The 13,911-nt window shown below is 41.4% G+C and overlaps 1 protein-coding gene across 1 annotated transcript in view; it reads left to right on the top strand.

Annotated features, from left to right (window-relative positions):
• pou6f2 (POU class 6 homeobox 2) overlaps positions 1-13,911 on the top strand; it is a 78,651-nt gene that overhangs the window by 30,622 nt on the left and 34,118 nt on the right. The window contains exon 4 of the mRNA XM_028969593.1: positions 10,692-11,026. Coding sequence (XP_028825426.1) covers positions 10,692-11,026 — 335 coding nt within the window. The remainder of the gene's footprint in view (positions 1-10,691; positions 11,027-13,911) is intronic.

Here is a 13,911-nt window from a genome sequence, read left to right as displayed (position 1 = left end):
GGTGGCACTGTCACTCCAGACAGTCAGCCGGAGTTGAGGCAAAAGGGGCACAAAGCAAGAGCGAGCAAGGGAGGGAGGGACGGATAGAGGATGGAAAAAGACAATAATAATGATAATCGGATATGGCTTTGTCTGCTTCTATTGAGTGGGATGTAACATCTTGCCTTTCCAGAGGCAAAAAATGGAAAGGGACAAACACAGATTCAGGACACAAAGCTGGAGTAGAAATGTGCTTGTGCAGTTTTGATTGGATTTCTGTAAAAATTTGTTCTCTCCCTTCCCTTGTCCCAGCTCGGTGCATATTTTATGGTAATTCTGCCAGTTGCTAAATAATTGGGTGGTGCCAATAAATGTTTTTTTTTTTTTTAGAAGGACGCACCTGGTGCTTTTCTTATGTTGGAGAAGTGGTGCAGAGAGGCCTGAAATGACTTAAGCCTTTCAAACCAGCATTAAATTAAACAAATCACTTGGAACACGTTCCCTTCAGAAACTCCAGGCTGCTCTCATTTGGAGAACTCCTGAAGTATAACAGCAAATTACGACTGTCGGAGACTCCCTCTGTCCCCATGCTCACTCAAATATGGAATGAAAGAATTTTTAAGACAGATGAAGGGATATACATTCAGAGCGTCTTGGACATACCGTTTAGAGCCTGAGACATCCTAGCAACACACCCAAAAAAATCATGCATTTGTAATTGTTACACAAAAACTGTGTGAAAATAATAAGCCATTAATTACATAATTGTGGTGTTTAATATTGTATTAATAATATGACAGAATATTTAAGATAAAATATAATAAGAAATAATATTACAACAAACAAACATAATACGAATTATTATTAAAATTAGTCACAATATACCTAGTACTTTAATTACATTAATCAATATTCATTATTTAATAACATTTATTACTTGCAATCTATAGGTGGAATGTTATACGCAACATATCAAATAAAAAGTTTGTGGGAAAAAAAAAACAGTGGTCTCCTCATACTAAAGGTCTGCCAGAGACTGATGAAGTATAATTTACCAGCATTCGCCTGTGATCCGTCAAGCAGTAGAAATGGAAATTGATTAGTGATTTACATGGCTGGTGAGAGAAAAATGAACTGACTAAACGTTTAAATGAAATATCAGACAAGGCAGCAGAGAAAGTGGAAGATAGAGAGAGCGAGCTAGTGTGAGAGAAGGAGGGAGAGATGGAAATCTTGTAGCCCTGGCATTTGTGTCAGGAAGTCAGGGACTGGGCCCCTTTCTCTCAACATTTATCTATGTTCTGCATGGGTTGAAATGCTAATGGTAATTTCATGGGAGTGAACCAGAATGAAAATGGCAGTGTCACACGTTGCCAACAATGTAGAATTGTGTTCACCCCCGAAGCTTATGAATGCTAGCCCTTCTCCTCTCCTTCTGTAGTTGGTACAGAGAGAAAATGAAGTGATTGTCATTGTGATACACAGCACAGCACACGGTGACACACTGCATTTAACCATCACCCTTGGTGAGCAGTGGGCAGCCATGACAGGCGCCCGGGGAGCAGTGTGTGGGGACGGTGCTTTTGCTCAGTGGCACCTCATTGGGATTCAAACAGGCAACCTTCTGATTACAGGGCCGCTTCCTTAACCACTAGGCCATCACTGCCACGTGAGAGAGAACGTTGAACTTTTACACCAGGTGTCCACTTTTGAGACATTTTTTGACTTTGATGTTTTCCACAAGAGTTATATTAAGAGTTACTGTCCACATCTGTAATTTTATCAGTAAGGTGACTTCGTTAACTTTCTGTTGTAACTAACATGCTGTGTCAATAGTATTGTCTTGATTACTTAATAAAAATAAACACAATGAATTCACCAAATAAATCAATACAAAGTTACGCCCCATCATTACCGGCTTACCAGCCAATCGATACAGACCCGCATAAATTCAGCAGGAGGTCTCACAGCCTCACCGACTCATCAATAGTGAAGGAATCAGTTTATCAATACAAATACGAGCGCCGATGTAGTAACACCATTCACCTCAGGAACAAACCAATCAGATCGATATGAGTCTTTAAAACACAACTGGAAATGATTCATTTGGGATCATTGCATCGTGGATAAATCAAAAGGACATAACATATGAACTTGAGGTGACAGTTCATATCAATGGTAAAAAAAATAATGTTAAACAATTATAGGTGGAGGTTATGCCTTTCTAAGGTCGGGCGGAGGTCACTTTAACAGATTGGTCTCCGATTGCATGAAACCGAAGAGCCTGTGGTCATTTTTTAGTCAGCAGATGGTGTGGAAACCAAGCCCCCCAGTCCTGGGAGGGTTTTGAGGAGGCAGGCAGCTGCTAAAAGCTCTCTGTGGTTTCTAATTGCTAGCCAAGAGCCTAATTACTTTAATTAATAGCCATGCTTTCAGGGGCCGGGGGCTCGGATTTGCGGGCTCTTGCGGAGGTGTCGTGAGGGGCCAGGAAGGGCTCACAGGAGGCTCTGAAGAGTGTAATGGTCCCTGGGGGGTCCTTGCTGCAGCGACTGCAAGCGTATCAGAGGGGGATCATGTAGCCTCTGTGGAGACCGCAGGCGTGAGAGGAGAGGAGAAGTGCATTACTCATCACAGAGAAGGAGGGATAAGCACTGCACTGGCTTAAGAAAGAAAAAAAAAAACAGATGAAGAAGACATTTCTACCTTTCACTTTCATCTGTAAAGATCTCAAGTTTCTCCTCCGTCTCTCTGTCCTTCCTGTCTTTTCTTTGCTTACTTTGTGATCTCTCAGGATGTTTTCCTCCACTTTTATCTATTACCCATCTTTTAATTCTTCAGAGGTGAAATCAAACAGAGGTGGTCCGGTGTGTTCTGCATGTACCATGGCGATAACAGGATTAGCCTCCTACTTACCGTAACATACTCTCCACACCTCTACAGATAAGCATGCCTGCACTGAACTTCTGAGATAAACAGATTATATATATATATATATATAACATTAGAGAATATATACTATGCTTTCCCAAAATGTACACTAACATGTCCTTTAACATAGAATTTCTGGAGTTGCATGCTCTCTTTATTATATTAGGCACTGGGCATTATTCAGAGAACCTAGTCCTGTCTGTACAATTGATTAAAGTCAAATGAAAAATATATAAATAGACAATACAGCAAAAGATAAATGTTAATAAAAAACCCAGTTTAGAAAATGGAATTTGTCGGCCAATCAGGATGAACTTTTTCATGCATGTATTGAGGAATAGATTACATGATGGATGAATGAGATTGTATGTAATATTAATAAAATATTAATGTTTATAATATCAGAGTTATTTCACTCCTTATGAACCTCCTCCACTGTTGTCCCTTCTGTAGACGAGCGCATGTGGCACTTTTTGAAGTGACACAAGCTGCTTATTGCCCCAGTGTGAAATCATGTAACCCAGGAAAAACACACAGTAGGCTACATTGCTGAGCGAGATCATCGGGGGAACATTAAATAATGGCACATTCCATTTATATCCTAACAACGCAAAATCCAACCCCCCTCCAAAATAAAGGTGAATTGATAAGAAAATAGCATATATTGTACCCCCCCCCTCACTTCTTCCTATCCTCCCCCCAATTTTCTTCCTTCGCTCACAGCTCCCTCCTCTCCTCAGTGTGCACGTTGTCCGCACCCGCCCAGAGGCCTGTAAGTTTAGGGTGCATACATTTCACCTGATGATATATTGTCCCACTGCGGAATTTCATTTACTGCCTCTGCCCTCTGCTGAACCTGTTGCTCGTCAGTGAACACGATAAGCGTATAAGTAGTGCGCCACTTCATTCATCATACATTGTTCACGGGGCCCTCGAATATCTCATATGAGATGCAGCAGGAAACTACTAAACCGGCAAAAAAAAAAGACCTCGCCGGGCAAAAAAAAAAAAAAAAGGTTATATTAAACAGTCTGTAGAGACAGGAGGGGGAAATATCTGGAACGTGTAACGGATATTTATTTCTTTTCATGTGTAATTGGTAATTTGCCCATCTCCGTGTTAAAAAAAAAAAATGTGTTACTCACCTCATTGGATTCACCTCTGAAGGTCTTGTCAACACAATGTGCATTGCATGCGCTAATTTGTACGTATCTGATATATTTTTGAGGGGTTGGTTGATCTTTTTTATTTATTTATTTATTTATTTTGCTCGTGGCAAGTGGGTTTTTCTCCCGAAATCTTCGTGTTGCCGTTCTCTGTTGTGGAAGTATTAAAGAGCATTAAAAATCACAAGGCGCAGTATGTCACTTAGAACCCCCAACAACGGCGGGGCGCTCAGCCGCTGTGCTCTCGGGTGCGATGCGCGCCGCGAAAGTGCTTACGCGCTCACTGAGACAAGCAAAGGGAATAATTAAAGAAGGGAAGATGGGGTTGGGGGGTGGAGGAGCGGGGAGAAAATCCTATTGTTTGGGGTTATTTCATCCTAGCAAAATCTCTGTCTGTCTGTCTGTCTGGATGCCTCTCTGTGTACGTTCACAGCACGTTGGGCGCATGTGCACTGATACATACAGAGAGAGACGCACACTTTTCAAAAGCCCGAGCAGGCGAGAAGCAGCAGAGTGCGAAACACTACAAAGGCCCCTGTGATGTCCTGCTCACGCCTGCATTGTCTTTTCATTATGTGAAAATCATTTCATTCCGGCAGGAGCGCATAAGCGAGGCCTCAATTAACAAACCTGTAATGTTGCTGCCTGGGGGCTCAAAATCAAAGGTGCTCTAATGTTACGCAATACGTATTTTATTTATACATTTTTCTACTGTGCGTATTTTGAACGACATGCTGCCTTATTTCTGTCATCCTCTGCTTTTTGATTCTTTGGTGTAATTGCATTAAGCAGAATTGTTGTTTGAAAAAAAAAAAAAGGTCCCCTGGTGAGGAAGTGAGGTGTGGAGGACCTGCACTCCTCAATCTCCTGATGCTTTTACTGTCAGTCAAGGAGCACTCAGTCCCCCCAGCACATCAGGGACCGGCGCTATTGATTTTTCCGCCCATTGCAAACATCCGCGTGAGCATAAATTTTGCATGAGGCTCTTTACCGCCAGGCCCTGCTACACTTGATTGGGACCGCTAGTGTGGGCTAACGACCCCCGGACACCGCGCTCACGCTCGGCCGGCCAGGCGGACAGGGAGAGGGTCGAAACCCAGGAGCTGGTGCTTCTGACGTGGCGGTGAAGTGTCTGGTCAGGCGTGAGGCACGGCCTGGACTCTACTGGTCCAGTGCTGTACTGTGTGTGTGTGCTCATGTATTTTAACAGGAGAGGTCATAAATGAGATAACTTTCATTTCTCGTAAAACCCTAAGTGTCTCCACACTTTAGAGTGGAAACTAGTGGGTGGGTCTTTGATTTGTTTTTTATTATTTTCTGGCATTCTCTGTGCTTCTTCTCTGTTGTTGTTAGTTAACTGTTCTTCACCGGCCGCTGTTTGAGCCACTTAAACAGAATGGTAGCTATTGGGTAATGACAGTGACACTGAACGGGTAAATGAATAATTTTGTGTTGTAATAAAATATCGATATTGGCCGTTAGTGTATTGATTATTTATTGCGACAGAGAGCACAACAGTATATTGCAATATCGAGTTTTTTTCCCATCCATACCCACAATAATTATTATAGATAATTTATGGAAATGGGTTTAAACAAAACCTTAAATAAGAAATTAAGGTTAAATAATTCTTAAGAACATTGCCTTTTCAGACTGCTTTCAGTCTTCCCTTCAAAAGGGCTTCACAAAGCTGAGGTTTTGAATTTGGTCATGTTTCCTTTAATGCTCTGAACTCTTAAGAGGGTCCCCGAAATTCTCCAGAATCCCTCCTGCTGGGTGAGCACGTTGTAAAACACTAATACACTTTGATAGCATCTTGCATCAAAAAGTGGGAGCTTTATCCTCGAATCCCTACAAGCAGCTTGTTTCAAACTCCTAAACCTCCCTGGTCCACTTGTCTCGATTTTGAACCCCTGTCTGAGCTCTTCCTCAGCACTGCTGGAACGTTGATATACTCTCCACTGTCTTGTGGAAAAAACCTCTGTTATCTGGATAAATCTTTTTTTTGGGCAATTTTATCACAAAATATGACATATTGATGCTTAAGATAAGTGGTGATTCGTTTTATGTTAATTCGGGGGTGCATAATATATTACATTACATACAAATATAGCTAAAAAATTATATAAATGGCTATATATATCCTATATATTAATTTGTTTTGTTTGTAACATCAACTACTGGCAAAGTCTATGCAGTAGAACTATTGTCTTCTTTTGCTAGGATGGGATTTATGGGATCACTGTTAAAGACATAATATAGCATTAAGGTTTCCATATTAATCGAGTAAATCAAACATAGCAGAGCGCATTTCATAGTTGGCAACTGTAAACATTGCAACTTTGCAACTGTAAAGTCATGAATGTGTGGACACTGGTAAATAAAACACTGTTGAAGCATGCCTGGCGACGCTTGGTGACATGTGTCCACTGTCTGTGAGGCTGTGGTTGAGAATGACCTTCTTTTGTCTTAGCTCTCAGTCAGCAGCTCTGCAGACGCTCCTCACCCTCTCTGGTGGAGTAATTATCCCTCTGCCTCATTGAGCAGCCACACAGTTTACTCCCACGGTGGGATGTAATGCACAGAGCAAATAGAGAATGAAAGCGGAAAGAAAGAAAGAAAGAAAGAAAGAAGGAAGGAAAGAAAGAAAGAAAAAAACTAATACCTACAGCACTATCCGTATTCTGCCATGTCATCAAAAGCAGATCTCTCAAGATTCATTTGCAGCATTTATCAGACGCCCTTATCCAGAGCGACTTACAATCCAATACAAGCCAAAGATGGGCTCATTAGCTGCAGGGAAGCACTCGTCCCTGTGATTGTACCTTAATTTACTCCGCTTCTGGATTGTGTGTGTATGTGTGTGTGTGCACATACCATCCCGAAACAGGTATGATCAGGGGCAGCAGTAATGAGAGAGATGGAGCTCTCTTGTCCAAGGGGGGAAAGTGCCGGGTTCATAGCTTTAGCTAGCTATAGCTAAACTTTTTGTTTATTTGAAAAAAATATCATGTTTGTCACCATGTTAAAACCTTTGCACTTTGTTTTTATCTCAGGACTGGGTCCTTGGTTTTGAATAGAGTGGTCAGCGAAGGTTGAGCCTTTGTAGACTTTGTCCTCCAAAATATTAGACTGTGTGCCAGTAAATGACTCACCGGCACGCATTGAATCTTGGGATACATTGGCCTGGGATTAGTCCTGTCACATTGTAGGCTCGAATTGACACGTAGTTGTACAAGCTTAAAAATGCAGCACGAAATGTTCTTCTGTCATGTAAGGTTCTGGTCAACAGCACTGTCTAAAACATGCAAAGCAGCAAAATTGGATTAGCCACTCATGAACCACGCTATCGTTTCTCCTCTAGTGGCTGCCAAGACCTTATCCAAATGATCGTTTAATCTGTGAGGTTAATCTGCATTACCGGCATGTTAAGGACTGACATGAAGCTTCATGAGGTCGCATGCTCATATACACACACCCCGGCACAAGTGCAATAAACCGCTGAGACGCTGGACACCCAAGACTGGAGGCAATCTGACACGGACACACGCTCACGACAAGAGCATCAAAATCTAACCCCGAGGAGGAAACTGCTCTAATGGGGGGCGTAGGGGACCAGAGGGGTGTTTGGGTAATGAGAGGTAGCTGGCCTGCCTCCCACCCAACTCCTGCACGACAAAGGAACAACGAAAATAGCCCCTCGCCTGACAACGGCGGCTATGCTGACCTACCCTGCTGACCTCTGACAATCAGCGTCACTTCATCCTTGCCAGACAACTGCACTCTAGCTCCTCCACGACAGATTTCCAACGCTGGTGAAACAGTGGTATGGAGAGAAGGAGAAGCTCGGATTGGGGGGTTGCTTTCAGGGCAGGGAGGTGGGACACTTTTAAACAGAGCAAAGTTCAGGATGTAATGTTTTTTTTTCTGCTTATGTTCTGTTATAAGAAGTGGCGGCCAAATTAGCCAATGTAGAAGGCCGCCAGGTGAAAGGTGTCACATAAGCACAGAGTGAGTGGCGTCTTATCTTTGCCAGGGTGACAGCCGGGCATCAAAATGTTGAAGAGTTTCTTTTTGTCTTTCTGTGATTAGTAGGTAAGAGAACAGAAGCAGAAGGAACCTTGCGTGTAGCAAATGGGTCTGTACTTCATAGAACATTGTGTACGCACAGCCCCCTTTCTGTCTGTGCACGGCATTAAGGTTCTTTACCACTTTTGACCTTATATGGGAGTAGAGTGCAACCCTCTTCAGTTTTTCCCAGCAGTTCACTCATAGAAACATGTCAAGCGTGAGGGTGCATCCACTGGGAGCTGTAATCTAAAGAATGTTCCAACTATCTAAATATAATCTTAAATACAACAGTAATTAGTAGGCTTATGGTGGTTCTAGTAGATAAATACTATATAGAGAAATATGCCTTTGTACAGGGGAACCGTCCAGTAGGTATTTTGTGTGTTCTAGAAATGAACACAAATGAACAAAACCTGGTACCTGGTAGCGGTACCTGGTAGCGGGCTAAGTGTAGAACTCTGTGGAACGCTCTTGTTCACCTGCATCGTTTTCATTTCCAATCTATGCCAACTGATTGGGCAACTAAGTGGGACTTAATTGGGCGTTTAAAATACATTTCAAGAACATGCCATCCTTTCGTGCCCTGCATCTTTCCTAGAAGCAGCTATCCATTTGACCTCCACTCTAATTATGAAGCGCAGACAATTAGCCCGAGCAAAGGGTTCCGATTAAGCACTGAAGCCAGAAGCCCTGATGAAGCTGCACTCCCATTTAGAGGGGAAGCGAACGTCAGTGGTCCCGACAGCCCTAACAACATGACAGAATTTATAAAGCACCGCTGTTAAAGCACGCAGTTACCTGCGTGTGGAGGCCTTATAATAGGGCCACATGGGGTTTGGACTCGCCTCCCATTCCCCCTCTATTTGTTTTGCTGCTTCTTCATATTCTTTTGTTGTTCCCTCTTTTTCTTCAGTCCTCATGCCCAGTTCTAGAGGAAAACTCGCCAATCGCCTTTGATCTTCCCTCTGGTTTGGATAATTTTTTGGACAGAAATCTCTCTTTTATATTTTTCACCCCCCTACATGAATCTCCCACTCTTTCCTCAGCCCTACTGCCCCACCACTTTCCGCCTTCCCTCGCTTATAACACCACTCAACATCTTCTTGTTGTGCACTCACTGGAGATACAGATGCTGGCCCTGTCAGTGCTTGTGAGACAACTTGCCCCAACATTTCAAGTGAGAATTGGACTCTTGGCTTTTTTTTTTTTCTCCAAGTGCAGATGATATATATAATTCATGCTAGGGTGTGAGAGAGGTGTCAATGTGTCAGGAGGTAGAAGAAATTTAAAAGTGTGCTGTTTGCTGGTCGAGAGACTGTGCTTTTTTTTCACCCCCTCCCTGTGATTCTTGCATTTCTTCGAGACGAAGAGAGGGTCTGCTGCTGATCAAATATTCGAACGCCTGTCCAGTTTTTTTATTCCGCAGCAACCAAAACTAATCAAAGAAATGTCAGAGCCAATGTATTTCCTCATAGCATTCCAGAAAGGGGGGGGGGGGGGGAGAAACAGCTAAATTATTCAAGTGCATCAATTAATTATGTACACCCACTTGTCTTCCATATACTCTCAAATGCTGTCTTGCATTATCAATACGCGCTATATTACTTCCAAGAAGAATATTGATCTATTGTTCTTCTGCTCTATTGTTTCTTTGTCTTACTGTTTCTTCTGTTGGTATAAGATATTCCGAATTCAGGATAAATAATTCTGAATTTGTTTCTCCCTGCTCGATTCTCCTGGTGCAAAGATATTTACGGCATCAGTATTTTCAGCAGTCCACATTTTATTACAGTAGGTGGACATCACAGGGAGAATTGATAATACTGATGGAAGCACATATTTCATGTCTCTTGCTCTTTTTGCACATAGAATCTAAAATTGGAACTAGATTTCAGATTTTCTTTACCTGAAGAACAGAAAACTTCTGAGAAACTTTGGAGAAAGGTTCTTGTTGGTTTCTCTGACCTCCAGATTGCCTATAGTGCATTAGACCTTAAGATGAATCAGATTCATCTAAAGGAGAGCTTAACAGGCCGACTTTTCAGTTAGCAATTCCTCACCGGCAGAGATTGAAAGGTCAGTCAGTATGTGAATTCTCGGTGCTCTAACTCAAACCATCTAACTATAGCAAATGACTCCCTCAAAAGGTATCAGTATTCCATTAAATAAAGGTTCTGGATGAAAATTCTACAAAATAAAAAATTTGAAAAGAGACACTTAGACATAGATGTATGTCTATATGTAATATGTTAAAATAAATAAACTTGTACAAAGTAGGCCTTGCATTATATCTCTGAAATGGGTAATTACACTTTTTGGATGTCTCTGTGCTGCCTTCCAGTTAATTATTAATTCATCTGAAACTTCTAAGAACACTTTTGAATTTAAATATCTGCCAAAGGAAGCTATATAAATAAATCTTATTGCTTGCTTTATTTTTCCATCTATGTTATCATTGCTTTATTTATGTCTCACAATCATATTTTTGTGCAGTAACATTAAAAACTGTGTATTTATATATATTTTTTTCTTTCTATCCACTGACAGCTACCTCATCACTGAACTCACAGCTCCAACACCTGCAGCAGCTTCAGCAAATGCAGCACCACCATCACCAGCAGCAACAGCACCATCAGCAGCAGCAACAGCAACAACAGCACTGCCCACAGTCACACCTCCAGGGCACCAATCAGCTGTCTCCTCACCATCAGCTAAGCCCCCCCAGTCAACAGCAGTCCTCTTCGTTGTCTGGTCCCACCTCATCATCCACTTCTTCCAATCATGGGTCTACCCAGCCAACACAGTCACCGCCCCACAGGCAGCAGAACCAATCACCAGCTCGTAGTCTGCCATCACCTGTGACTCCGCCCATGCCACTACAGGTGTGCTACTTCAGTAATAGCTATGTTATTAACACAGTAATCTTTAGATAAAGATAAAAACCTATCAAAGAAATATTTAAAAAGATTTTTTGGTTTTAGCCGAAGCATGGATATTTTTTCTATCAATGTTTTTTCTTGCTTTCCAGTTAATGAAATTCAACCTTTTTGCAACCTTTATGCAACACAAATCTTACATCAAAGCCTAACACACATCCAAAGGTCACAGAAGTTTAAAGCAGTGCATCTATATTTCATATCCTGCTCCAAAGCATTTTACCATTACCATTTGTTGTCTTTTTTATTGGAGTCCATATAAGGAATCAAAGGGGGTGGGTCAGCTAGCTCACAAGCAAATTGAAAGCAAATAAAATAATCTCCTAAATATAATGTTCTTTCACGTAATTCTTCTACATTATTCACAGGATGTCTGGAGGAATGGGGTAGAGAAGGAGACGTGGTCTCTTATGAATGTTACAGAATGGGATAGTAATTCAATTGGCCAATTGAATTTGTCTGGGGAAATCTTGGATATTACAAAGATTGTTCCTGGAGGAGATAGTTGTTCACAGACTTGTCCCATGGAAAGAATGAAAATTGAGAGCTTATAGTTGAGGGTTTTTATCCTCTCTTGCCTACGACAGCAATAGCCTGTGGATATATCCAATTTGGAGCTATTCTGTGGTGGATGAAACATGATTAGGATCTATTTTATGATAATCAATTATTGAGAGTTTGGGTTTGGCAAAAATGCTCTTAAATTATTGCAGTAAAGTTTGCACCTGGGAATCTTCATTGGTACAAAGCATCCCAATTGGGTGGGCCCAGTACAGTTGCCTTGATCTATTAAAGGCCCACCAAAAAGTAAGTAATCAGTATACTGTATAAAGAGTATGATAAAGTAATTATATTATTTCACTTATGGTGTGTGCAGAAAATCTAGGCAAAATTTTATTCATTTGTGAGTGTGTATCTGTGTGTGTATATTCAACTGTCATACATACATAAACACATACATACACACACACACACACACACACACACACACACACACACACACACACACACACACACACATATATATAGGGGCCTCGAGCACTGTTCTAATATGAGGTACTTTGCACCAATGCTTATAGTAACAGCATCACAAGCTGCTGCCTACTTCCCATTACTTAAGAACAGCTGGAAAGGGGAAGCTAAATGTCAAGAGTCATTATTGATGGGCACATTTTTATATAATCTCTGTAATACATGACCTGTGGACCTGTTGACACAAGTGTGCTGATTTCCTTAATCTAAAGATATTTGATTTTTCTAATAATATGTTTCTTTTGTTAGTAAAAAAAAATTCCCCCAAAAGAAAATCAGACCTATTGTGACAATTGCCATACTGGCACAAATTTAAGGCCAGTGTTATAATGCAGATCAAAATACAAAACACACAATCCACACACCAGACTCTTCCTGCTGAGCCACGCCTCTGCTTTCTTACTATATCCGTCTATCCATCTCTCTCCACTAGTGTCCATCTGACTGTCAGTCTGCACCGCTAATACCCCCTCTTCTTTCATATATCCCTCTGGTTTCATTTTGGGCGTAGAGGAGCCCGGGTCGCCTCTCGGTCCTCAGCCACATTCATCAGCGTCAGATCCCTTATTGGTTTGTGGTGTGCCCTCCTTTATGGCCGGGATGAGCTGGGACCATTTATTTCACCCCACGTCCCCAGACCTAGCACTGTCACGGCCTCTGCTGGACTCCTCTTAGCTCACATTTAATGGCCCCCAGAGCCTTGCCGACTCCCAGGTGCAGCCAAAGCCATATTCACATTTAATATAAGTCCAAGGACAAAGACAAAGCTTTCTTTATTGGTCTAATTATGTTCTAATATTTTTTTATATGTAGAGTCAACATATTTTAAAATGACATAAAATGTACAGGCACACTGAATGCTTTCAACGCAGCTAGCAGGTAGAAATAGGTGCCTGAAGTTCAGGATTCTGAAGGACGCATTTTGCCCAGAAGTTTCCTGATGCCCAGGCAAGTGAAGAAACTTGAAACACTTCTCTCTAACTCCCAAAGACTGTATTTTAAGCCTTAAGAAACACAGTCAGAGTCTCATCTCCAACAGGTGCCATTTTTGTTACAGCAAACCAGAAAATAGCGAGAGCGGCGGGCAGCTTGTAATGTTGTGTCAGTAAACACTGACCATTTTACCATTTCTTCCTTTTTTTTTCCCTGCCAAAGCCCATCTCAGGAACCTTTTGCTTGATGGATGCAGTTATTACCAGAAAAGGTGATTGTGGAGATGCGATGACACTGTAAGTAGCGGCATGGTTCGTAAGGGAGCCAGGCCGCCCTTTGTCTATAGTACAGCAGCACGAAAACTGTCGCAAATCTCAGAGTCATGAAGGCATGTTAGAGTGGTGACCAAATAAAGCAAATATTCAAATCTGAGGTTTGAGCACAGTGCATATAGCAGGCTTTGAAACGGGCTGCATATAGCAGGCTTTGAAATACTGCTCTGAAAATGTTTCTGTCTGCCTTCCCTGTAGCCATAATGACAGAAACAACCTGTCATTAATAAATTAAATATCAGTAGACATAATAAATTACCAAATAAGAATCTAATCAATTAAATCAAATTAAATAATGTTTATTTAATCAAGCATTTCTTCCACCACTTTGTGTATATTCTTTGTTTCTATATTCTTTGTTTGAATATTCATATTTCTATGAATATTTATTCCAGAATTGTTTGTATGTTGTGGTTCTGATGGTATTCCAATGGCTTCAGTAGTTTTTCAATCAAAATGTTAAAGGTAAATGTTGTTGGAAGACGTCGTCATTCTAGAGGAATCTCCATGTGAACTGGTTCTATGTACTTCTTG

Source organism: Denticeps clupeoides, chromosome 2, assembly GCF_900700375.1.
Source record: "Denticeps clupeoides chromosome 2, fDenClu1.1, whole genome shotgun sequence".
Classification (NCBI taxonomy): domain Eukaryota; kingdom Metazoa; phylum Chordata; class Actinopteri; order Clupeiformes; family Denticipitidae; genus Denticeps; species Denticeps clupeoides.
The sequence above is the reverse complement of the archived record's forward strand: the minus strand, read 5'-3'. Positions and strand labels throughout refer to the sequence as shown.